The 25538-nt window shown below is 46.4% G+C and overlaps 1 protein-coding gene across 1 annotated transcript in view; it reads right to left on the reverse strand.

Moving 5' to 3' along the window:
• PTPN9 (protein tyrosine phosphatase non-receptor type 9) overlaps positions 1–25538 on the reverse strand; it is a 54683-nt gene that overhangs the window by 19726 nt on the left and 9419 nt on the right. The window contains exons 2-4 of the mRNA XM_034783495.1: positions 8410–8553; positions 4435–4524; positions 3358–3482 (exon numbers count right to left, since the gene is read on the reverse strand). Coding sequence (XP_034639386.1) covers positions 3358–3482; positions 4435–4524; positions 8410–8553 — 359 coding nt within the window. The remainder of the gene's footprint in view (positions 1–3357; positions 3483–4434; positions 4525–8409; positions 8554–25538) is intronic.

Raw genomic sequence — 25538 nt, forward strand, 5'->3', positions numbered from 1 at the left:
AGGCCACAGAATCTCACCCATCCATCCACCCACTCCTATAACAAACCCCTAACCTATGTCTGAGTTACTGAAGTCCTCAAATCGTGGTTTAAAGACCTCAAGGTGCAGAGAATCCTCCAGCAAGTGACCCAGTTTAGGACCCAATTCACACTCACTGAAAATTCTGATGCTGATTATTTCTGCAGTGCCATAGGTATGTATGGCACTTCAAATTCACTGGCACCCCAGAGCCATTCCCCCAGGTCAGCCCACGTTTTACAATCTCAAATGGTAGCTGACTAGATGCACTTACAGGCGGAGGTGCAACTACCTGCCCATTTATAGACAGTGGCCCTGATCCTGCAACTGAATCCACGCTGGGAGTCCCTTGCATCTATACAGATCCATTTGCAGGACTGGGGTTCACATTTGTAGAAGTGTCAGGTTTTTGAGGCCATGTCTACACTACAGACTTCTGCTGTCAGGGGTGTGATAAGTTTTGCCAGTATAAGTTGCAGCTGCCCTGGCTCTTTGCCAATCTAACATATTGCTATAGCTCTACTAGCAAAGCCTCCCAAGCGTAGACCTGGCCAAAGATTATAAGCTCTTTGGGGTGGGGACTGTGTCATCCTGTGTGTTTGGACAGCGTCTACCACATCATGGGTGCTACTGGAATGCAAGTTATGAGTAATGATAATCAAAGGGACGGTGCATCTTTTTCTGTGACGCTTGAGGAGAATCCATGAGAAACCCCAACAAAAAGCAATCTTTGCACTGCTTAGCGATCGGACCTTCCAATCCCCTCCAGGGTACAAGTCTGAACTGCGTGTCTGCCCAAAAGAGCTCTTAAGATAATGAATGCATATTTCTCTATACACTCTACAGCAAAGCACACCCTTCCTTTTCAAAATTTAGCTTTATGCAGTAGACTATTAGGGCTGAGGGTGCATCAGCAGGGTCGGCTCCAGGGTTTTTGCCGCCCCAAGTGGCGGGCAGGCTGGGGGGGGAGAGGGGGGAGCCGCGATCGTGATTGGCGTTATTTTGGCGGCAGCTCCACCTTCTTCTTTGGCAACAATTCGGTGGCAGGTCCTTCCCTCCGAGAGGGACCCGCCGCCGAATTGCCGCCGAAGAGCCCCTTCCCCTTGGCCGCCCCAAGCACCTGCTTGCTGAGCTGGTGCCTGGAGCCAGCCCTGTGCATCAGGCATGGTAACACTCCGAAGTAGCCTTGTATTTAAATGCCAACAAAATGCATTCATGTCGTATGGAGCAGTGTTTCTCAACGGGCCAGTCCCCGATATCTCCCTGACGCAGTTTAGGAAGGCAGCAAGCCCAGTCCCTGGTATCCAAGAGGCTGAGAAACACGGATATGGAGCACCTGACAAGCAAGACAATTCAGAGGTAAAGTAGCTCTAGTTTCAGCCTTCCCCACTATGTTCTGACATTGCAACTTATCGGAATCAGAATTCTCCCAACGCAGAGTGATCGTCCATGCCCTAGGCACTGCAGCCCCCAGGGACGTGCAGAGTGGGGAAGGGGTGAATAGCTGAGAATTTCCTTTCACTTTTGCATCAGGAAATGAAAGCCCTGAAAGTGGGTCAGCCTGTCATGTGTCTCACAGTACGCTCCCTGTTTCATTACATTAACCTTTGTGCATACCAGCTGATCCAAAGAATGGTATTGTTACATATAAAACGAGTATACTCCCTGCTTCCAAATGTGGGTGCCCAGATAACATCCTGCCTCATCTCCCTACCAAAAATCCTCCCTGAAAATCTTCAGGGGAGACCATGGTTCTTAGCTCTTTAACGCATACCAGAGCCAATGACTCAGTCAGGGATTAAGAGGCCATGGCTTCCTCGAATACAGTCAAAAGCATCAGTGGTGCGAGATAGCAAATTTCTCAGGGAAGCCAGCTGGGCCTAGGGATTTTCCATAAGCTTTCGCAGGCCTTTGGCCTTTCTGACCGAGCCCCGCACAGACAGCTCTGAAGAACAGAGATCATTTTGAAAGCTGGATGAAAACAAAAAAATAAATAGCAGCATTAGGGACATTCAACCAACCGAGCACTGGGATTCAGCTGGATATCCCCAAATCTTATAATTCAACATATTAATGCACCTCGTGTAGGAGAGTTTATATTGCTTGGGGGCAGCCGTACCACAATTACAGCTTGGAGATTTCAAATCCCTGCTTTAACAGCACCGAGTCAATTAATACTGCTCAGCGTTTTGGCCAAACGCCCCTTGACTTCTCTTCTTTACGGATCCTTCAAAGGCAGATTGAAGGACATAAACCACATATGGGGTATCTTCAAAAACTAATCAAGGGCTTGTGTAGCTGTTAGTGCAATCTCCTAAATAGACGTAGTTATAACACGCATGCAAACTACATTCAGAGAACATTGCTAAGGTTGCAAAGTCAAGCACTCAAAAGACAGGAAATGCCAGACTCATGGTTGCCTGTGCATTGAATGAGGCAGAGGCCCTGTAGATAAAATAGTATGTGACCACAGTACCAAAGCCTATTTCACAATGCAGCTGCGCAAAGGGACCAAATTCAAGTTTCACGGGGTACCCGAATTCTGGCATTTCCTCTTTTGCGTGTTGGACTTTGCAACCTTAATAATGTTCTTTGTGTGCGTGTAAGTTCTTAGGTTTTTAAGAAAGCAAACTGAAAAAAAAACCGAAATTCCATCATGCGGCATCATATCGACACCACAATGAGATACAAAGGAAAAATCAGCCAAAGTAGCAGCACTTACCCATCATGTGATCACCGATCATGTGACCAATACAATGTAAGACCCCCACTGCACTTTCCCACTAGACAGAAATCCTACCCTTGAGTGCCGCGGGCCTCCACCAGTGTCTGCTCAGACAGGCAGGCTCTGCGGTAGGCCTGGAAAATCAGCTAATAGGCAAGTATCCTTTATATTGTAGAAGATAGGCCAAGGTCATTCAAATGAATCAGCTCAGGTTTGGTCTCTTATCCCAAATAGCATGGGAGCTGAAAGAGACAGATCTGGTGGGTTAGAAGAGTCATGAACTCAGGGAGCAGGACTTAAAAAATAAACCCTCTGCCTTGGTCCCGAGGCCCAGTCCTGCATGCACTCAGATCTGTCTACAACAAGAGACACAGGCGGGAAATGCTCCAGGGATTGGAGGCAGAAAGGAGGGAAGCCAAGATTTCTCCAAAAAATCCATGCTACAAATTCCTGCCAGGTAGTGCGTACAGATGGACACCCCTGGATTGTGGAGTTCAGCAGGACAGGGAAAACCATCCCGCCTAGATTGCAATGGAAATTATAGGTATTAAAGCCAGTCTAGGAACAGCAAGCTGAGCAGTCAGGAGTTGCGTGCCGCACACATCTGTACTCACCTCTCCACAGCTCTGTCCAGCAGATAGAACAGCGCCTGGAGCACCACATGTTGGACGCTTTTATTGGGATGATGTAACTTGGCAGTGAAGAGGGCGATAGAGGCTCCGGAGGGGTCCCGCGCACTCTAGAAGGTAATCAGGGGAAAAGCATAAAGACCAGACAGGTGGCAGAACATGGATGGTACAAAGCTCTTTGGGACAGGGTCTACTTGTGTGTTTGTACAGCACCTTTGCACTACAAACAAATAGTAATGATGGAGGTTTCATGCTGCAGCACACTGGAGATGCAGAACTGCGAGTATGAATGTAGCAGACATGTGCAGGACATCCCATACAGAACTGACCTGCACAGACCACTTACTGGTTTATTTTAGAGAGATTATTTTCCGCTTTCCCACTGTTCATTACTTGTGAGATTTCCTGCTCTGATCCACAGGGGACAAGAAAAGCATGACTTACATCCACGGAGGAGAAGACAATTCTATTTCCTTACTCATTCCGTTCTACAAGCCTCCCAATAGTCTACTGCACTCTTAAAGTGAACCAGAGGAGCCCCCAGAAACTGAGCATCTTTAGCTGGCATTTTCCACAAACCAACCAGATTACCAAAGGGAAGGGGATAAGCCCAAGGAGTAGCTAATGCCAAACACTGCTGCGCAGGAGAACTGGCCCAGAAGCTCCCTTAAGACCCTCACTGCTCAGGACAATGATGAGCTAACTGCGTCTCTGAGACACTGCCATCACGCTCAGCTTGCAGCCAATGGGAGAAGGAGAAAGAAGAGACTAAGAGAGGAAAAACAGCTGTTGTGGGTGAATAAGCACAACTCCCACTTCTTCAAGGATCCCAGCTGGACCACCCCAAAATTCTGAGTCCCTGCCTAGGGGTTACAATCTCAGGAGACATAATGGTGAAAATACCACCTTGTATTTCACCTTCCAAGACCCGTGCACACTTAGTTTTTCCCAGTGCTGCCCAGCTGTCTCTCAAGGCTGCAGGCCCTTTGGACATGGAGAGGACTCCGCTTGCACAAATCGGGCACATTGGCGAGAAAGGCCAGGACATGATCTCACACTTACTAGGATGGTGAACTTCCCACTGAGCAGCTCAGAGCGCAGAGGTTCTTCGTGAGGTTTCAGCTTCACAATTCCTTCCTTCAACCGAGTTTCCTAAGGGTTCAGAGGCACACAACAATCACACAGACAGCACAGGAAGCAGCCTCCAATCAGCCGTCATTACTATTTCCTGCTCAGCTGGGAATCATTACAGGTATATGGCCACCATCATCACCCACCTGCTCAGTGACCAAGCCTCATGCAAATCTAACCCAAACAAATTTCCAGATCTGGCTACAAAACTTGTGCCAACTTCTCACATCCTGAGGCTGGCCAGAACCACCAATTCCCAGGCTGGGCCACCAAATCTAGCCAGCTAACCCAGGTCTAGGGCTGGCGGAGAGGATGGGAGGCAAGCCAGCTTGTCATTTGTGTCCAGAATCTGCACATAGCTCACGGTGGTTTTCTATTTGAGGTTCCACTTTAAGGAGGGCCTGTATAAAATGGCACTTTCTTACTCAATAGCCCCTGCTCCGGATGCTTGATCAGAGCTAGATCTGGGCACATTTAGTGCTCTTTTCTCGTTAGTCCTGCAAAGCTAATCCAGCATTGGGAGAGTGAGCTGCAGTCTGTTCTTCCTTGTGCATGGACAGACCCAGTTACTAAGTTCTAACCCCAAAGCAGTTCCATCTGGGCAAACCAACTGCAGGCAATGGAGCTGACAGGCGTAACTCAAGGGAGAATTTGCCCTGCAGAGCTTTTTTCTACCGGTGGTGATGCACAAGATGGAAAGAACCTGGCTTGACTCCCAGAACACAAGTCAGATTTGCAGGGTTGATGGATAGAGAAAACATCTTTTTACTTGTCAACCAAGTACATTTGATGTGGGACCACTGAGAAAAAGGAAACCTGGAACCCCAGTGTGGCTTTTCTTCAGTGACCTTCAAGAGCAGCAACACACTTTAAGCCTTATCAGAAGGCCATTGTCAGCCATGGTTGATGGGCACGTAGCCTGACCCAAGACACCGAATAGGCAACAAGTTCTTGGAGAAAGGCACTAGGGCTGTCCTCCGTCTCTCATATTCCCTGATTCAGCAAGCTACTTAATCACATACAGAACTTAGTTCCATTGATGTCAATGGGTCTAGTCGCATAGTTAACATCAGGCATGTTCTTAAGTACTTTGCTGAAATCAGGACCATGCTGGTGGAGCTTCGCTGCATCAGAGTTCGTTACAAGGAGGTTCCACTATGTATGTGTATTTCACAGGAAAAGTTGCCAGCCCAGGCACCAAATCTACTGACCCTCCTTGAACAAGGTGAGGATGTTACTAATGACAATAAAATCCCTGGCCAGGTGACAGAACGTGTGTGGAATTCTGCAAGGCTGGGGCCAGCGTGCCCTCTCACCTTTGGCTCTGACCTGATGAGATGTGTCTCCTGGGGGGTGCGGCATGCCTTTATTTCCCCTGGACTCAGATCCTGCAGGACCAAGCCCTTGTTTTGGTTTCTAGCCCAGGTTCACTCTAGCACCTGAGCTAGAGGGCATGTGAGAGAAGGAGAAGTGATTTAAATGCCACCTTTGTTCAGTATCGGGTGCTCAAGCACAGCAGCCATTGGTCAGAGAAAATTGTGTTTTGGGATCCCTTCCTGTTTGCTTGTCACGCAGCTGGGGGATTGTTTGTTGTCAGCACCATAAACGTTCTGTCTTTGGTCTGTCCCACAAGAGGAAGAGAGCAGTGACTCAAGCCAGTGGAGACACTCCAAACCTGATTGCAGGTGAGTGTGGGTAGCACTTGAGTGTTCAGTATCATACAGTTCTGGTTTCAGCAATTACCAGACGAGCCATGAGCCAGCTAATCTTTCACTATACTGTGGAAGCGTGATCTAGTGGCTAGAGTGACTAGGACTAGGTGTCAGTTCTCTCCCCGGCTTCACCTCGGACTTGCTCTAGAACCTTGAGAGAGCCACTTAAACTTGCTATGCTTCAGTGACCCCAGCCTATAACTTCACCGCTTGCAGACAAGCCAATACTCTTCTGGCATTTAGAGCAGCCAGGGCTGCCAACTGACTTTTTACATTCACCCTTAGCCAAGGGAACACATTACCTCAGAGAAACTCTATCACCCCTTGGTATGATCAAGATCTTACGAGCCAGGACCAACATTTCCAAAAAGGTGTCACATGTACTTATATCTAGACAACTAGGGCCTTGTCTACACTACAGGGGAAATTCGATCTCAGCTACGCCATTTAAGTTATATGAATAGCGTAACTCAAATCGAAGTAGCTTAGATTTACTTACTGCGGGGTCCACACTACACGATGTCGATGGGAGACGCTCTCCCGTTGACTCCCCCTACTCTTCTCCATCCGGTGGAGTACAGGAGTCCACGGGACAGCGATCTGCGGTTGACTTAGTGGGTCTTCGCTAGACCCGCTAAACCGAACTCCAACGCATCGATCGCCACTTCTGGATGCAAACAAGTGTAGACAAGTCCTGAGCCTACATTTCCAAAAATTACTAGGGATTTTGGAGGCCCCACTTGAGAGACCTAAAAGGGGCCTGCTTTGCAGACAGCACTGAGCACCTGCCTCTTGAGGTACATTTCCCTTTAAGGGATCTCAAATTGGGGCCTCAAAAATAGGCCCCCCAAAATCACTCATCACTGAAAAAAGTTACACCCCACTGTCTTGATGCAGATACCACTGCAAGCCGTAACGAGTGATGTGCGCTACCACACTGCCGGGCATTTGATGAACGCACCAGAGGCTGCTACCTGCCCAAAAGGTATTACATACCACATCCTGGTAGCGACAGATACTCAGCTTACAACCAAGGTACCTCCTGTGCCTCCCGTTAGCTGCTGAAAGAAGCAGAGTGCTGTGGCACAGAAGCAGCAGACTGGGGTTGTGACGTAGTTCCTGGGTTTATATAGGGGGGACAGACACACTAAGACGTTGTGGGTGTGGTTAACCCACTAGCCAGATCCCAGGGCAGAGGATTATGGGTGTGTGTGAGAATCCATAGAGAAGCCATCTGGGATTCTCAGTCTGAGGTTTGTTCAGGTTTCATAGACTGCATAGAGGACACAGGGCCCCTTTTTAATCCAGAATAAAAATACCAGCAATAGAAACCTTTGTCCCAGTAAGGCTCTGGCACTGGTTCTATAGCTGCTTTGGAAAAGGGAGCTGTGAATATCTGCTAACGGCATCGCCTGAAAAGGATTAGAACAGATATGGAGTGAAGTTGTTCAATGCAGGACCAGAAGGCACTCGGGTACTATGGTGACAGGCATTAGATAATAAGCTCTACAGCAGTGGTTCTCAAAGTTTTGTACTGGTGACCCCTTTCACATAGCAAGCCTCTGAGTGTGACCCCCCCCCTTATAAATTAAACACACTTTTTAATATATTTAACACCATTATAAATGCTGGAGGCAAAGCAGTGTTTGGAGTGGAGACTGATAGCTCATGGCCCCCTATGTAACAACCTCGCAACCCCGAAGGGTCCCGACCCCCAGTTTGAGAACCCTTGCTCTACAGAATGCAATATTGTTCCTGAAAAGGGATGGGGAAGAAGGCTGGATGTTGGCATGGCCTAGAGCTATCCAGTTTAATAATTCCTAGGACACATTCCTGTAAAAAACTGTGACCAAGCAGTGGAAGACGAGAAGTATCTGAAAGGGAACAAGTTTGGGGGATGGTCAAGTTTAAAACATTGTCTAGTTTTTTTGCTATCATCATCCTGGCAGGGTGGTTTGAATTGATTTTGTGCCTGGGCGACTTGCAATGATTTTGCATGGCTGATTTATACGCTTGTAGGTTTTTCATCAAAGCAAAAAAATATCTGAGAAAAAAAAAAAAAGAGTTTGAGGGCATAACTGTTCCCATGGAAACGAGAACAGCTTTTGCAATGCATCACATCACTTAACAGCACAGAAAAGCCCAGCCTGACTCCAGCTCCCCCCCTTCACCAAGACAGCTCCGGCTCACATACTCTGTAGGAGTGGAACAGCTCGATCGCTCGGAGGACATCAAACTTCCTAGCCATGAGGAACTTGACGGCCACGTTCCAGGAAAGCGGAGACACATTGTACTGCACAGTCCACTTGTTAATCTCCTCTAGGAACTGCTTCGTGGCCTATTTGAAAGAGAGAGAGACACGCATGGTAAGGCAAGAGGGAAGAGACACATCAGTGTTTGCACACACTAAATACCAAGGGATGGAAAATAATCTGGTACAGAAGCTATTCTGAAATCCACTCTAACCCACTGTGTATCTAAAAGCATTAGATGGATCAGGTAAGTAGGTGACACATGGTAAGGCAGAAACAATGAAATGAGAAGCAAAGGAGATGCAAATCACCAGCTCAAAGCAGCCTGCACAAATCAGCAGAGAGAAAGAGATGGGATGATTGGATAGCTGGCAGTGCAGCTGTACAGTATGATGCACCAATCACTGCAGTCTCACTCTTTTCATCAGTCCCAGCAGCCAATGAGAGCGGTGGGAACAAACGAGCTCTGGCTGATTAAGCAAAAAAAGAACAGGGATCTTTCATTGGTGCATTGTTAGCTACAGCAGCAAGTCACTTTTCTACTTAACACAGGCCTCCAGAGTTTGCATATTGCTTTCCATGGCAGCTTTGAAAGGCACCAGGAAGCCATAAGAGTGCTGGGTCACAGCTATGTGTGGTTAGTTAGACAAGCCTCAGAGGCTGAATCTGGAAAGCCACTCAGTGCTTTTGGAAACCCCGATAGCTGGCAATCCAGAGGACGGGAGATAGATCTCCTAGCCTCCGCACTGCTGGATACATGTGGAGAATGAACTGTATCACCTCCAGATGATGCCAGGTATATTGGAATCCCACCAGCCTTCACCTTACCAGGGTCATGGCCTTTTACTGTCTCAGCTATGCCTCACTGGAGACACATCCCTCACTTTAGACCCAGATTTGTCTCCTTCCAACACCAACCTCGTGCTCTCTCGCTATTTCCCTGAGTTATTTACATCAACAGTACTGACTGGGATAACGAGGTTGTAGATCAGTTACAGGGAAGGAATTCTGAGAGAGACAGAAATATGGGTGAAATTCCATGGCCTGTGATATGCAGGAGGTCAGCCTAGGTGATTCATAATGGTCTTTTCCGGCCTTGAAATCTATCAATCTATTAAATTTATTCCATATCAGGCAAAAGCATCCTTAGTTACCAGCCCTCTTTGTGTGACTCAAGCTGGGTCTTTGCCCCACATTAGTTATTTATGCAGCACAGTAAGTACATGCATTTCCATACAGTAAATGCCAAACTTGTAAACCCCTACAAAAGCAGGTACAATCCAGGACGGAATACACACAGCATGGGATGTGCTAGCGGTTACTGTGGAATAGGCAAAGGTTTGCATGGTTTATGAGAGAGAGAGAGAAAACTTAGTGTGATCTGGCAGGGAGAGAAGGCACAAAGGATGAAGACAAAACAGAACAGTTGGAGAGGAGCTAGGGCACAGCACAGAGAGCAGGTGATGCCAAGCCACAGGGAGAGGAGGTGTTTTGGAGAGCCCTGGAAGCCAGGAGAGGACACTTAGCATGGAAGAAGAGGTGAAGCCAATGCAGAGAGACAAGGAGAAGGGGGGGTTCAGTCAGAATAGCAGAGTTTGGGATGTAAGAAGGGTACCAGGGAGGGATGGAGCAGAGACCAAGGGAGAAGGAGTTGGAGCCATCAGAGTGGGAGGCTGGCGAAGGACGGAATATCTTGGTGACCGCCATGGAAAGGAAGGGGAGGATGAATTCTGTTGTAGATAAAGAAGCAAAATGGTTTGGCAAAAGCCTAGCCGTGGGGGAAGAGGAAAGAGGAGTCTCATGGCTTGAATGAGGTGTAGGATAGTGCTTCTGTGAATAAGACAAAGAAATGGAGCAGAGAGGGGATTCTGCGGGAAATACAAGCTCTGTTTTGCATATACTGAGTTGTTTGAGGCAGCAGCAAAACATCCAAGGAGAGAAATTAGAGGGACAGACAGGGTTGCAGGTTCAGGTTTCTGACAGGCCGAGGAGCATGTTCAAAGCAAATGAGCTTTGTTGTGTACCAGCAAGAGGGCTTTCTACGGTGTTTGAAAGGAAACCTCAGAGGTCTTTGCCTTTAAATATGACAGTGAGACACTGCTGAGGGCAATTCTCCCAGAGAGAAGAAACTCAGGTTTAAAATCCAGCCATACCTATGAACCTGATAGTGCCCCTACCCCAGGCATTCCTTCCTGCAAAACCCACCTGGAAAGCTGACAGACAGAGACCACCAACACTGGCTAGATACCACAGCGCTCCGTACAGGAGGGTGGATGACAAAGACATAAAGGCCACCATCAGCCATGGCTTTAGTAGCTATATCCCCACCTGCTTTAAATACCACATTAGCTGGGAACCAGCTGGCACCAAACCAGAGGAAAAAAGTTTTAGCAATGCAAGGAGGACTGAAACAGCAAACATCAAAGTGACCAAGAAGGAAACAGACTGCTGCCTTGGACAACCCAGGCCAGGTGAACAAAGAAAGCCCAGGGCAAAGGAAGAAAGAAATTAAACCACAACCAAACATATAGGGCAGTATTCTGCTCTCCGCTATACCTAGCATATCCATATGATCGCACAGGTGTAACCCCAGGCAGGAGCTGAATGAGCGTCAGTTCCCCTGAGCGCTTCCTAAGACAGTGGTTTTCTTCTCTAGCCATGACAATGCTTTTTTTGCTAACCTCCTAACGGGATCCTCCAAAGATCCTAGCAGAACAAAACCCCAAATATCCTGCTGTGAGGACACACAAAGGACCTTTTCATCCCCTCTGGGCTGATAATTATTTCAAAAATAAATAACTGACAATTAATCTCTAGATAGAAGAAGGCAAGAACCCTCCGTAGAATGGGATGCATCACCCGGCAAGATATAAAGATGGCTCTGCATAAAATAAACCACATGTATGATTAATTCACACTATTTGCCTTCCTCAAGCTATAGCAGCATTGCCATCGCTCATCATTTAAGTGCAAAGCTCGTGATATTTGGTGCTTTCCTCATAGCCTCAGCACCGGGGGCTGTGCAAATATATGAGAATCTCAGTTTTCATTAAAAACATGAGATGATTTTTGAGGCTAAACAGCTCTAGTTGTCGCCATGGAGGCAATGGGATCTAGGGTAACATTTTCAAGTGCCTAAGTCCCATTTTTGCTTTTGAAAATGTTACCCTTAATGAATAGGGCACAGGGGTGGGTGGGATTCAAGACAGTTGAGTTCCCTCGCTGGCTGTCAGTGCCCTGCTGTATGACCGTGGACAAGTATCTTTACCTCTCTGTGCCTCTGTTTCTCTCCCTCTCCCCTTTGTCTGTTTAGATGGTGATCTCTTTGGGGACAGGGGCTGTTTCTCAGTAGGTTTTTATACAGCACCTCGCACGATGGAGTCCCAATCTTGGTTTGGCCTCTGTGCCCGATGGTAACACAAACATCAGATGATAATAATCTCTTTAAACTTAGCTCCTCCTCTGAAATGGCCTTAACTCCAGGGAGCAATTGCCTGACTCTGCCGCCTGCTGGCCAGGATGTGATTCTTGGCTCAGAGCATAGGAACAGTTCTTCTGAGTTTGGCCTGGACATCGGTCCTTGTGAGAATAACCTGGTCTAAATAATGGTGGGATCTTTCTAGATATGATGGATACAAATATGCCACTTGCTCTGCTCCATCCCTAGCAATGGCAGCATCAGTCTTGCAATTTCCTCTCTAGTTTTTGTACCGTCCCTTTGAATAGAAGGGAGGGTGGCTGCAACCAGCCCAGCTCTATGGGGCAGGGGACAGTCTCTGACAATATGCTTATACAGAGCTAGCACAATGGGGTCCCAATAGTGTTTGCTGCTTCTTGGCAGTCCTGTAACACAAGTAATGATAGCAGCCTTTGGGGTGGGAAATAAACTTTTTTTCCCAGGGGGGAAAAAACCAACCCAGTAGGTCTCACCCCCCCCCCGTCCCCCATGGATTATTATTATTATTATTATTATTATTTTAAATGTGCTTCTACATCATTCCAAAGCACGTCCAGAGATAGATTGGAAAGCTTTTAGATAGTAGAAATTTTAGTCAACTTGCAATCTGAGAACTAAAACTTTGATCCTACTGAGTTACACGGGAAGTGATGAGAACAAAGTTATTGTTTCCAATTAGGCATAACAAGAAAGTCACAGAACTGCCTAGAAGGGAAATGGGTGGAGTCGCTACTGACCGGAGACAGGGGCATGGAGAGTGGATAGAAACAAAAGGAAAACAATACAACTCAATTTAATACTGTGTCAATTTTAGATACCCGGTTCAAGCAGCTCAACATTGGTTGAGGAAATGTTTGCAGGGTGCAGAAAGCGCGCACACACACACACACACACACACACACTTTACTTGAAGCATGTGCATAAGTATTTGTAGGATCTTCGCCTTAGATTTGTTTGGTTGAAACTTCATAGTAGGCTAGGTTCTGAAAAAGCAAATCAACTGGTAAAAGTGACTATATATCAAAGGGCGGATCCAAAAAGAGAGCGAGGCTGAACTAGTTAGTAGACTGAGAACTTGCTCCTTGTGTTTTACTTATGGAACTGCAAGTTTGTACACCAGGAGCCCTTTTATGTTTGAAGACTCCATATGCGTACAGCGTGAGTTACCCACTTGGGGTTCCTTGGTGTGGTCTTTTTGAGTTGGTGGAAATCTTGCACCATCCTGTAGCTCCTTCATCCACCTCACTAAAGCCCCCATCACACACATCAACTGGGATAAAGCAGTCGCTTTGCAAGGTAGCTGCCAAAGAGACAACCAAAATCTCACATTGTGATAGTCCAACTCCAAAGTTTTGATAACACATGTAAACTTACAAATAAAAGTTAGGTTAGGATCCCAAAGGCAGTTCAAGAAGAGGGGCTCTGAACCAGAAAATCCAAAGTGACACCATTTGTTTCAGTGGAATTACTCTGGATTGTCACTGGCATAAATCAGCTAGAACTAGCCCTCTGTGGGTGTCCCCTGGCACTGTTTTAAGCCTGGGTCAGCAGCTGCAGAGGATTAGCGCTACACTCCTGAGCATAAGCACTTTCCCAGCGGCATGAAAACGGACTAAGAACATGCATTCCTAGTCAGTTTATCTATCCATCCAGTCAATGCAGCTCCAACAGCCAGGAAGTGTAAAACCCATTATAACCACTGGGGGAAACGGTCTTGTTACTTGCAGTATGGAACTCAACACATGTATGAAATACAACTTTACTCTATGGGAAAAACTTCTCTTCCCTGTAAAGGGGAAATTAATTGCTTTTTCAATAAATGCAAAAAATAAAATAAAATAAAATAAAAAATTAAGCGCCTAAACCATTCTCAGACCATAGGGGTGAACTTACAGCTTATAAATACATTATTAAAGCAAATATTTGCAATTCATTTCCTCCTTCATTTAACTGCCAAGACCCACGTTCAGGATTCTGTTGTTTCCCGTGCATGAGATGGTGACAATGCAACCCCCCCTAGTGCTGAGAGATTAAGGGGCTGCTCCCTTTTGTGAGCTAAGGGGCTAGTGAGGTCATCTGCTTTCAAAGGAGAAACACAAGGACTGTTGAACCAGGGTCTTGGCAGGTTGAAATAAATATTTCAGTTTCCTTTTTCCAATGCCTTTATTTGTACTTTCAACGCTACAAACGTATTGCGTGAATGATTTCAAGCCAAATTCTGCAATGAGCCATGCACGTACAATTCCCATTAAAGTCAACAGGAGTGGACTGCATGTAACAGAGGACAGAATTTTATTTATTTCGGTTTGTAAGGAAAGTGCCCATCTGGTCCCCTGAGTGATCTCAGAATAACTAACTTCAGCTATCAATATTACATGCTATAATGACTCAAAGGATCTATTATGCTATAATGACTCAAAGGATCTATTAGTAGGAGGGAATTACAGTAGCACCAAGAGACTCCAACTAAGATCGGGGCCTCATTGTGTAAGGCCCTGTACAGACACATAATAAGAGACAATCCCTGCCCTGAAGAGTTTACAATCAAAGTACACAAGACAGACAATGGGTGAAACGGAAGCACTCAGAAGTGAAGTGATTTGCACCAGGTCACAACCGTCTGAGTGACAGAGCCAGAAAAAATGCAGGGCTCCTGACTCCCAATCCAATGCATTATCTGCTGCAGTGGTTCTCAACTAGGGGCACATCAATTCATCTAGATATTTGCCTAGTTTTACAACAGGCTACATAAAAAGCACTAGCAAAGTCAGTACAAACTAAAATTTCATATGACGACTTATTTATACTGCTCTATATACTGTACACTGAAATATTTATATTCCAATTCAGGGGTGGGCAAACTACAGGCCGGGGGCCGCAGCCGGCCATTCAGACATTTTAATCTGGCCCTCGAGCTCCCACCAGGGAGCGGAGTCTGGGGCTTGCCCCGCTTCGCGCAGCTCCTGGAAGCAGCAGCATGTCTCCCCTCTGGCTCCTAACCGTAGGGGCAGCCAGGGGGCTCTGCATGCTGCCCCCACCCCAAGCGCCACCCCCGCAGCTCCCATTGGCTGGGAACCTTGGCCAATGGGAGCTGCAGGGGCGGCGCCTGCAGATGGAACAGCGCACAGAATCACCTGGCCGCGCCTCCGCGTAGGAGCTGGAGGGGGGGACACATGCCACTGCTTCCAAGAGCTGCTTGAAGTAAGCGCTGCCCGGAGCCTGCACCTGACCCCCTCACATGCCCCCACCCCCCCCCGCCCTCCACACCCCTTGGTCCCAGCCCAGAGCACCCCCAACCCCTCATCCCTAGCCCCACCCCAGAGCCCGCATTCCCAGCCACAGCCCTCACCCCCGCCCAGAGCCCCCTCCCACAGCCTGAACTCCTCATTTCTGGCCCCACTCCAGAGCCCGTACCCCCAGCCAGAACCCTCACTCCCTTCCCCTCCTGCACCCCAACCCTCCATTTCATGAGCATTCATGGCCCGCCATACAATTTCCATACCCAGATGTGGCCCTCAGGCCAAAAAGTTTGTCCACCCCTGTTCCAATTGATTGATTTTATAATTATATGGTAAAATGACAAAGGAAGCAATTTTTCAGTAATAGTGTGCTGTGACACTTTTGTATTTTTATGTCTGATTTTGTAAGCAAGTAGTTTTTAAGTGAGGTGAAACTTGGGGTACGCAAGACAAATCAGACTCCTGAAAGGGGTACAGTAGTCTGGAGAGGTTGAGAACCAACCACTGATCTCCTAGACCTAGCTAAATTTAAGTGTCCAAGTTTTTCTAAGACACCTGTTGTCTGTCTCGCATGGTCTCCAAACTCCTCCTTCAATAGCTTATTGGATTTGTTGTTAAAAGCCTTTGAATTTCTTGCTATGGGCACATATAAATTCCTGTTAAATGTGCCAGCATGGATCCACCTGTAAATACAAACCTCCCCCAGCCACCCAAACAGTCCCATATAAACCAAACTACTTTTAGGTTTAGAGAAGCCGTGAAGGAGCCACAAGTAGAGGACACTGTTTTAAAAACTGGAATTCTTTCTAGTTCCATCTCACCCTAGGATTTTCTTTGTTCTCCTAAAGTCTGTTTTAATAACTCAGGAGAGGGGAATTGGGTCTCTTGTAGTTTAAGAAATAATTAAAGGTTAATGTTTTCAATTCAATTCCCCCTCCATTTTTTTCAAAACAAATGTTATGTATTCCCTTTTGTAATGCCGTGTATTTATCAGAATCCACTGTGCAGTCATGTGAAGGTTTTATTCATATAGCAGCATGTGATTTTCCTGTTTTGAAAACTTGATGAGAAAGAGAGCGAGAGACAGGAATCACTACTGCTTTTAACACCACCACTTCATTGCTTAAAAGGTGCCCACACAAAGGATACCCAATCCCTCCGACTCCTTTGCTCTAACCCAGAGACCATCTGGCGGGGTATGTATTAGTCAACTGTTCAGGATTAAATTATGCTTCCTACCCCCTCTCCTCAAACAAACCCCTGTAGAAAGGATACAGCCAAACGAACACAGACAAAGAACTGAAGTCACCCAGCCAGTGACATAAAACAGGAAGAGCAGTTCTGAAATTAAGGAATTTTCCATTATCCCTGGCATTGTGCAAGAGCAACAAACAACAAGCAAAAGCAGCTAAGCTTGGCTTTCGAGAAATGCCGCCGTCGCAGTGGGAACAGGAAGAATTTGGAAGCTCAAAGCGGTGGTGTAGGATGTCAGGCCACTCTGGGGAGCCTGCAAGCTCCCAGCAAGGCAGAATGACTGGAATCATTCGGCGCTAGTCAGCATGAAAAGGTCCTGGTGTTAATGACTTCCTACAGGAGGAAGTGAAGGGCCTGAGTTTATCAGCACTTCACCAGCCGTGTGTGACTGGCCTGGGCCTGGGCACCTATGTATGGCTTCACCTCATGATTCCAGCTAAGGGGGCAGGATATTTGCCATGTCCCTTCCATTTGCACTGGCTGCTTTAATATGAAGAAGATTGGTATCTCACCAGCCTTCATGGAGCAGCTTTTAAGTTATCCATTAACACCACCATTTCCACAGCTGCATGCTCCCAGCAGGGCCTTGCCTGAGCAAGGATGGTAGGGGAAAGCTCCCCACCAGAGGTAGCAACAGCAGGTGGGAGCGTTTGCATAGACAAGGTGATGATGAATTGCACTCCAGCGGTGCCAATCAAAAGTCAGGGTCCCCCCACCCCTCATTGTGCTGCAGGCTGTACAAACAAAGCCGGCAGTGTTTTTAAACACAGTCTTGCTCAGAGCTTGGAGCTAGAACTCCCACTGTTGCTATTGCTGGTGGAACTGTGCCGGTGGTAGAGAGGGGGGAATTTCCCACCATGTATGTAGACATGACCACACGGACTGTAATTAACTAGTTTCTTTGTGCTACAAAATCCCCAGCGTGCAGCCCTACCTAGAGCCGAGCCCTCTCAGCACTGAACTAAGACTCCAGCAGCGTGAGCTTCCGTACAGCAGTTTCCTATCAAAGTCTGCTAGGATTCTAGCAGCGTGAACTTCTCAGAACAGTGCCTGACCAACAGCAGCTACTACTCCAGCAGTCTGAGCTCTCTGATAAAATGCTATGAGCAATGCCCACCCCAGCCATGGCTTCTGGCAGCTCCCTGGCCGGGTCCCCTGAGATTCCAGGTTGTAGGAGAGCAGCCTGCATCCTGCCACACTCAATAATCTTTCAGATAACATGAAGTCATCTCTCCAGGGGATGCCATTTGCAATGGCCATCAAGTGCTAAGACACCCTCTTGCCATCAGTTCTTTTAATGATCCCTGTTCCAATTTCTTTTTCTCCCAAGGGAATTGCAGTGCTTTGTCCTTCCTTCCTGTAAACCCTCTACCGCCTACAAAATGATCTCAGCTGGTCTCTCTTGTTAAATACACCAGGGACTCAAACAGGTGCTGAAGTGTCACATTCTAATGCAATTATTAACACAGGCACATCCTGTTTCCAGCAGATGGTACTTGTGTTTGGGATACTGAAGGCACCAAAACGCATAAGCAGGAGGAGGAGCAGGGGAGGGGATAGGGTTGCCTTGGTTCTAATCTCTAGTCACACAGCACATAACACAACTCAGCAGCACAGTCCCCGCCAGCCACGACACCACAACCACAAGAAGAGAGATTGCAGCGTCAGAGCTCCATTCAACCCCCCCAGCTCTGGCGCTTGCTCACGTAAATTACCTGAAACTGATCTCACTCTGGGCTCCAACCAGCAGTGACTTTGATGGAAAATTTGAAGGGAAAAAAACCCTTTTCAGTTATTTCTGAGATATCTGGGTGGGGAGGGAAATGACATTTTTTCAGCCATTAGGAGAACAGATGTTTTGTGTCCAGCTTACTCAGACTTAAATGAAGTCAATAAACGTGCCATTCTTTTGATCTTCCATTCCAGCACTGGGTGAAGAGGGGCAGCACTGGCTTTAAGTGTCATTTCAACCTCCTGAATTCCAGGGGAGCCGGGGGGGTGGCCCAACCCCTGGCCTAAGGGCTGCTCTAGTTTATGCTGATTGCAAGCTGAGGATAGCCAGAGTGCAGTGTGCTCATGCTACATCCCTGCCCTTCCACTCCCTGCTCCCATACAGTGAGCCATTAGGGGAAGGCAGATTAGAGCTATAAGTAGGGCCCTACCAAATTCATGGCCATGAAAAACATGTCACAGACCATGAAATCTGGTCTCCCCCTGTGAAATCTGGTCTTGTGTGTGCTTTTACCCTACACTATACAGATTTCACAGAGCAGACCAGCGTTTCTCATACTGGGGGTCCTGGCACAAAAGGAAGCGGCGGGGGGGGGGGGGGGGAGGTTGCAAGGTTATTTTAGGGGGGTCACGGTATTGCCACCCTTATTTCTGAACTGCCTTCAGAGCTGGACAACCAGAGAGTGGCAGCTGTTGGCCAGGTGCCCAGCGCCTCACCAGCAGCAGCACAGAAGTAAGGGTGGCGATACCATACCATGCCATCCTTACTCCTGCGCTGCTGCTGGCGGCGGCGCTGCCTTCAGAGCTGGGCTCCCAGCCAGCAGCTGCCGCTTTCCAGTTGCCCAGCTCTGAAGGCAGTGCCGTCACCACCAGCAGTGCAGAAGTAAGGGTAGCAGTACTGCGACACCCGCCCCATCCCCCAACTCCTTTTTGGGTGAGGATCCCTACAATTACACCACCATGAAATTTCAGATTTAAATAGCTGAAATCATAAGAAATAAAGTCACAGACCCCTGCCTTGAGCGTTTTACATTCTACGGGCCCCATTCTTCAGTCCTGCTCCTAGGGAATCCCCACTTGATGTAGAACCATTCTTATAGCTAGGGTCCTACCAAATTCACAGTCCATCTTGGTCAATTTCACAGTCACAGTATTTTAAAAATCGTAAATTTCATGAAGTACCTTCGGCACTTTATGAATAATAAATGTTTGTTAAACACGCTCAGAAAGAAGTTTCCCTGATCTCCCAGTGAATTGCATCCCTAGAGCGTGTTGTCCGTCAACTCGGATTATAAATTCTGGGCTCGTGTCTTGCTCCAAGTCTCTCACAGAGCAGACCACACTGGCCAACCCTAAACCACTTGGAAGCAGTTTATCCCTGAATGAAGTATAGGGCTTTGCCTTGGTCTAGGAAAGTTGCTTTGGAAATTAAGATACAAGCAAATTGAAAATGATTTGCTGAGTATGCTCAGCCCAGTGCTTTCCTTACCAAGTGAAACACGTTGACGTGCATCGTTCTAAGTGAAGGCAAAGATATTTGTATAGGAGATCATTTTCCGAGCCCCCTCAAGTTGTAACTGACGAGCGGTGGTTTGAAACAGTGGCTCTCAACCTTTCCAGATTACTGTACCCCTTTCAGGAGTCTGATTTGTCTTGCGTACACCCACGTTACACCTCATTTAAAAACTACTTGCTTACAAAAATCAGTGTCAGAGCACACTAGTACTGAACAATTGCTGACTTTCTCATTTTTACCATACAATTATAAAATAAATTGATTGGGATATAAATATTGTACTTACATTTCAGTGTATAGTACAGGGGTCAGCAACCTTTCAGAAGTGGTGTGCCAAGACTTCATTTATTCACTCTAATTTAAGGTTTCACGTGCCAGTCAGACATTTTAAAATTTTTAGAAGGTCTCTTTCTATAATATATACCTAAACTATTGTTGTATGTAAAGTAAATAAGGATTTTAAAATGTTTAAGAAGCTTCATTTAAAATTAAATTAAAATGCAGAGCCCCGTGGACCGGTGGCCAGGACCCAGGCAGTGTGAGTGCCACTGAAAATCAGCGTGCGTGCCGCCTTCGGCGCACGTGCCATAGGTTGCCTACCTCTGGTCTAGTATATGCCAGGGGTGGCCAAACTTACTGACCCTCTGAGGTGCATACGATAATCATCAGAAGTTTGAGAGCCGGGCGCGCCTGCTGAGGCTCGGGGCTTTAGCCCTGTGGCAGGGTGGGGAGCTGAGGGCTTCTACCCTGCTGGGAAGGGTGGTCTAGGGGCATCAGCCCCGCAGGAGGCACCTGCCAGGGTCCAGGGTTTCAGCCCTGCTCCTGCTGAAGCCCCCAGCCCCAGCAGGTGTGCCTCACGGGGCTGAAGCCCCCAACCCTGGGAGGTGCCTCGTGTGGGGCTGAAGCCCCTAGACCACCCTCTCCAGCTGGGCAGAAGCCCTGAGCTCCCCACCCAATTTGGTAGATGGAGAACGGAGGCGGGGGGGGAGGAGTCATGAGGGGCTCCACGAGCTGCGGTTTGGTCACCTCTGGTATATACAGCAGTATAAACAAGTCAATGTCTGTATGAAATTTTAGTTTGTACTGTCTTCGCTAGGGCTTTTTATGTAGCTTGTGGTAAAACTAGGCAAATATCTAGATGGTCTGATGTACCCCCTGGAAGTCTCTGCATTTGAACTGGTTTGAACTAAGCTACTTTATGCAAGTGTTTATAGGATTGGGACTTTAAACTGTAACATTAGTTGTGTAAGAAAAATCAGATGATACAGCAGTTGTATAAGTCTATCCAGTGACGAATAAAATACGGGAGTCACAGAACGGCAAAACTGGTAAGTAATTTCTGAGAAAAGAATCAGTGGTCTCCATTCCCAGTAGATGGGGCCATCACAAGACAACCACCACCATAAATGACAGCCTTCTTGGCTAGCAAATTGGGGAGAACACGGAGTGAATGAACATGGAAAATAAACTATTTTCTCACGGCTAGAGCCAATCCCTCCACGTCATGATTGAGGCTAATTGGCAGAGCAGTGTGGGGAAAGCTTACATTGGCCTTGCCTCTGCTCTTCAATATCAGTGCTGTGGGTTAAACAGAGGACTTCAGACTCCAGCAAGGCTGGGCCTGGGCAGCACTTGGATGGAGACTTCCACATGGGGAAAAAAAGGGAGTCTGGACATGTGTCTCTATTGCACACTGAACTGTTTAAGGGCCTCACATAGGGTTACTACTGACAGCAACACAGGTTTGCCTTTAGCTCAGATAGATACACCTTTCGCTTTTGGACACAGAGGTCCCAGGGTAATTTCTTGCTGAAATAGATTCCTTCTAATTAAGGTTCTATCTAATTCATTACTTAGGGTTACCATATTTTGTGCCTCCAAAAGGAGGACACTCCACGGGGCCCTGGCCCCGCCCCCAGCCCCACACCCCAACTCCGCCCCTTCCCCAAAGTCTCCGCCCCTCCCCTGCTTCCCGTGAACATTTGATTCGCGGGAAGCCTGAAGCAGGTAAGGGGGGTGTGGGGGGAGGAGGCGCGGCCCAGGCTGGCCCCCCCCGGCGTTTCCAGCCTGGGTCGGCTCGGGCCCTGGGGTGCTGGCCCCGGGCCCGGCCCCCAGCCGACCACCCCCGGCCCGCCCAGCACTGCCGGTCCCCGGCCCCTGGCCGAGCACCCCAGGCCCCCGGCCAAGCACCCCCAGCCCGCCCAGCACCGCCGGCCCCCGGCGGCCCGGCACACCCCCCGGCCGCCCAGCACCGCCGGCCCCCGGCCCCAGGCCAGCCCCCGGCCCAGCGGCGCCGGATTTTCCCGGACATGTTCGGCTTTTTGGGATTTCCCCCCGGACGGGGATTTGAGTCCCAAAAAGCCGGACATGTCCGGGAAAATCCGGACGTATGGTAACCCTACATTACTCAACGTTTGTGCAGCCTGCTACTTTTCTGTTTTCCACTGTTCCCATCATGCTTTGCAGTTTGTAGTACATTCCGGCAATCATGAATTTCTCTCCATTTTGATTATAGTTTTCAAATAGCACACATTGCACTTATGGTGCCAACTCACCTTCCAGGATAGCACCCCGTGCTTTCAATCACAGTTCTCCTCAAAGTTCTTTCTACCTTTGGGACAAACCTTACCCTTGCAGCTGATGTTAGGCGTAGCTGTGTGTGTTTTTCTCTGAGCAAAATTTGTTCTGCCATTGTTTAGTTACAGGAACAAGGAGTTAAAAACTTGCTCATTAAAATAAATAAATAAATAGATTCAATATTAAGGCCTGGTCTACACTAAAAAGTTACATCAACTTAGCTACATCATTCAGGCATGTGAAAAATCCACACCCCAAGCGACAAAAGTTAAGCTGACCTAACCCCTGAAGGCAGCACTAGGTCAGCGGAAGAATTATTCCATCACCTACCTATGGAGTACTCCCCATGTAAGTACTCTCACACTTCTTATCAAACTGTCTGTACTTTTTTCCTCTTACTTAATTGGCCTCTCAGAGTTGGTAAGACAACTCCCACCTTTTCATGCTCTCTGTATGTGTATATATATCTCCTCAATATATGTTCCATTCTATGCATCCGAAGAAGTGGGCTGTAGCCCATGAAAGCTTATGCTCAAATAAATGTGTTAGCTCTAAGGTGCCACAAGTACTCCTATCACCTACTTACTTTATCTCAGGGAGGTGGAACCCCTCCCGTCAGCGTAGGTAGTGTCTACACTGAAGCGCTGCAGCTGTGCTACCATAGCATTTCAAGTGTGGACAAGCCCTAATTTTCATGCACGCATGTTAGCTTCGCAGAACTCAATTTGCATTTTATCAGTTCAACGGATAAGATCAATGTTTATTTTTAAACATTTTTTTTCCCTAATTTATATCTATTTAAATTTTCACAGTTACAGGAAATTATGATGGGGATGGGGGGGTCAGACAATTATTTAATGACAGTCTCTAATAAGTTCTCAAACAGCATTTTTCTTATTTTTACCTTTCTGTAAATTTCTATTATCAATGGAAATATGTTTTCCATCTGTTTGTGTGTGTACCATGAACTTGATGTTTACTGACTTTCACCAATGCAAATCTAATTTTTCCAAGTCTACACATACACAATGCTGCATCTCGTCTTTTTCTGTATCCACATACCGGTGTGATATAAAACCTGTGAAGTTGCAAGAAAAATGGCATTGTGTGAAAGCAGAGTCTTGGAGGTGGATTGGATGTGTGTATCTAAGGGCTTGTCAACAAAGGAAATTTTTTGCAGTTAGGCCAGTACAGTTAAACTACAGTGCAACTCCACATCTGAACACTCCGATTCTAGAGTAAGAGTGGCCTTTTTTTTTTTTGGGGGGGGGGGGGGGGGGGGGGGGGAAGGGCAAGAGGGCTTAGTTTAAACTGCTGCCAAAGTGACATAAGATAAACTGGCAATAGCCACGCTTGTGCCAGAACAAGAGTGTGTATCTGGGGAATTATACAGATATTGCTACAGAGCTTTAAATTCATCCTCACTTTCTATCGGTATAACTTTCCCATGCAGACAATGACGAACAGGCTGCTGGAATTTATGGAGTTGCGCAGTTCTATTTTGCACAATTCCATAGTCCTATAGCTATTTTTATTTTTAAACAAGGGAATTAAATGCAAAATTCCTATCATTGCTTTAAGTTAGGTAGGTGCTTTTATCAGTCAGGAAATGCAGTTGTTAAGGATAAAGTTAATTCACCAATGCTGTACTTGAGAAATCTGGATTACAAGGGAGGCTGTTAATTTAATACCTTAATACAGAGAAGGCCTGATATGCAACCATGCCTTAACTGGGCCTCCCGTTTTGGTGAATGTAATTTTCTGGGCACAGTTTTAAGTTCTATAGGCCGGGAACTTGCCAGAGTCTCCCATGCACAATCACTTGCAGGGTTGGGGCTGTAGACACCGCAGCACTGCAGATCAGATACTTAGATGTCCAAGTGACAGAAATTGTGGCCACAGATAACTGCAGACCTAAAACTTTACCAGTAATTACGTGTGGATGCAAATGGTGAAGGCCAACTTTTGAAAATTTGGTTCATTTTCAAAGACAGATGAGGAAACACGGCTACAAGGACTTTAGCTTTTGTTTCCTGACTTTTTCGCTGTAAGTGTATTTGCATTTATTTATAGTTGGGGTTTATGAAGACTGTTTGCCCTTAAGGCTTCTCTTTCACGGTCTCATAACTTTTCAAAACACACACTTTTTAGGGCTTATCCTAAAGGCGAGTACTTTTTTGTGGGGGGAGGAGGGGAGGGGAGGAGAGTATGAAGAAAACATGTTCAGTTTTTATTTAAAGACATAAAATATTTCATGTTTTGCAATTCAGACATTTACTCCCAAGTATTACAAACCTCAGATATCCTGACCATTGATCTAAACTAGCACCTGGGTTACGGTAATATTAAAATAAAAAATAAGAACTAAAACCATAATTTTAAATAAATTATGGACTTCATCTAACCTGGAAAGATGTGCTATTTGATTAACATTCTCTATCACTCACCTGGAGCAAGCGATCTCTATCATGCATATGGAGTCTTCTATTATAATTCCGCTACACAATCATTTAAAACGCAATAATCCACTTGGCTGCTTGAGACTCAAACATTCTAATAGAAACAGATGGGATTTTTTAAAAGGTGTAATAATTACTGACATGCTATTCTCATATTGGTAGCTCCCAACATGTGATAGGTGCTGTACAGACCGGGTTGGACTGATTTAAATCAAAAGGATTAAATGAGGATTAAAATGAGTGATTTAAAATCAGCAAGCACAAGAATCTTTGATTTAAAACTGATTTTAATCTTGTTTTGCATTTGTACTTTTTAATTATTTTCCTAAAGAACAGTTCATTCGTATTGGTTGGTAACCATTAAAACATGCCGATTTGCAACTAAATACAGCCTTTACATTACATTTGGTGCTTCTTTTTGATAACCAGGAAGATACAAAATAGCCATACGTGTTTATTTAAGCTGTTTAATAGCTTAACTTACATTTATTCAGATTCTTAATTTTTATTACGTTACATCACAGTGACTGATGCATTTCTTATTTACTAGATTATTAATTTTTGTACTTGTGATTTGGGTCAAACTGCATTTGGATGGAATTTGAATTAAACTCAAAATGCACAAAACCAGCATTTTTAAATTGATTTTTTATTAAAGTCAATTATCTCAATTATACTGGAATACGACAGAAAATATAAATTTATCAAAAAAATGTTTTGCATTTAAAACTAACTGATTTATTAAACAAAGGAAGTATTCACTAACCCGTAGTTAGTGAATTGAACTTACTGTTTCGAGTCACCACGTCCTTCAAGATTTTAGAACTAGTAGATCTTA

Source organism: Trachemys scripta, chromosome 10 (genome assembly GCF_013100865.1).
Source record: "Trachemys scripta elegans isolate TJP31775 chromosome 10, CAS_Tse_1.0, whole genome shotgun sequence".
Taxonomy (NCBI): Eukaryota; Metazoa; Chordata; order Testudines; family Emydidae; genus Trachemys; species Trachemys scripta.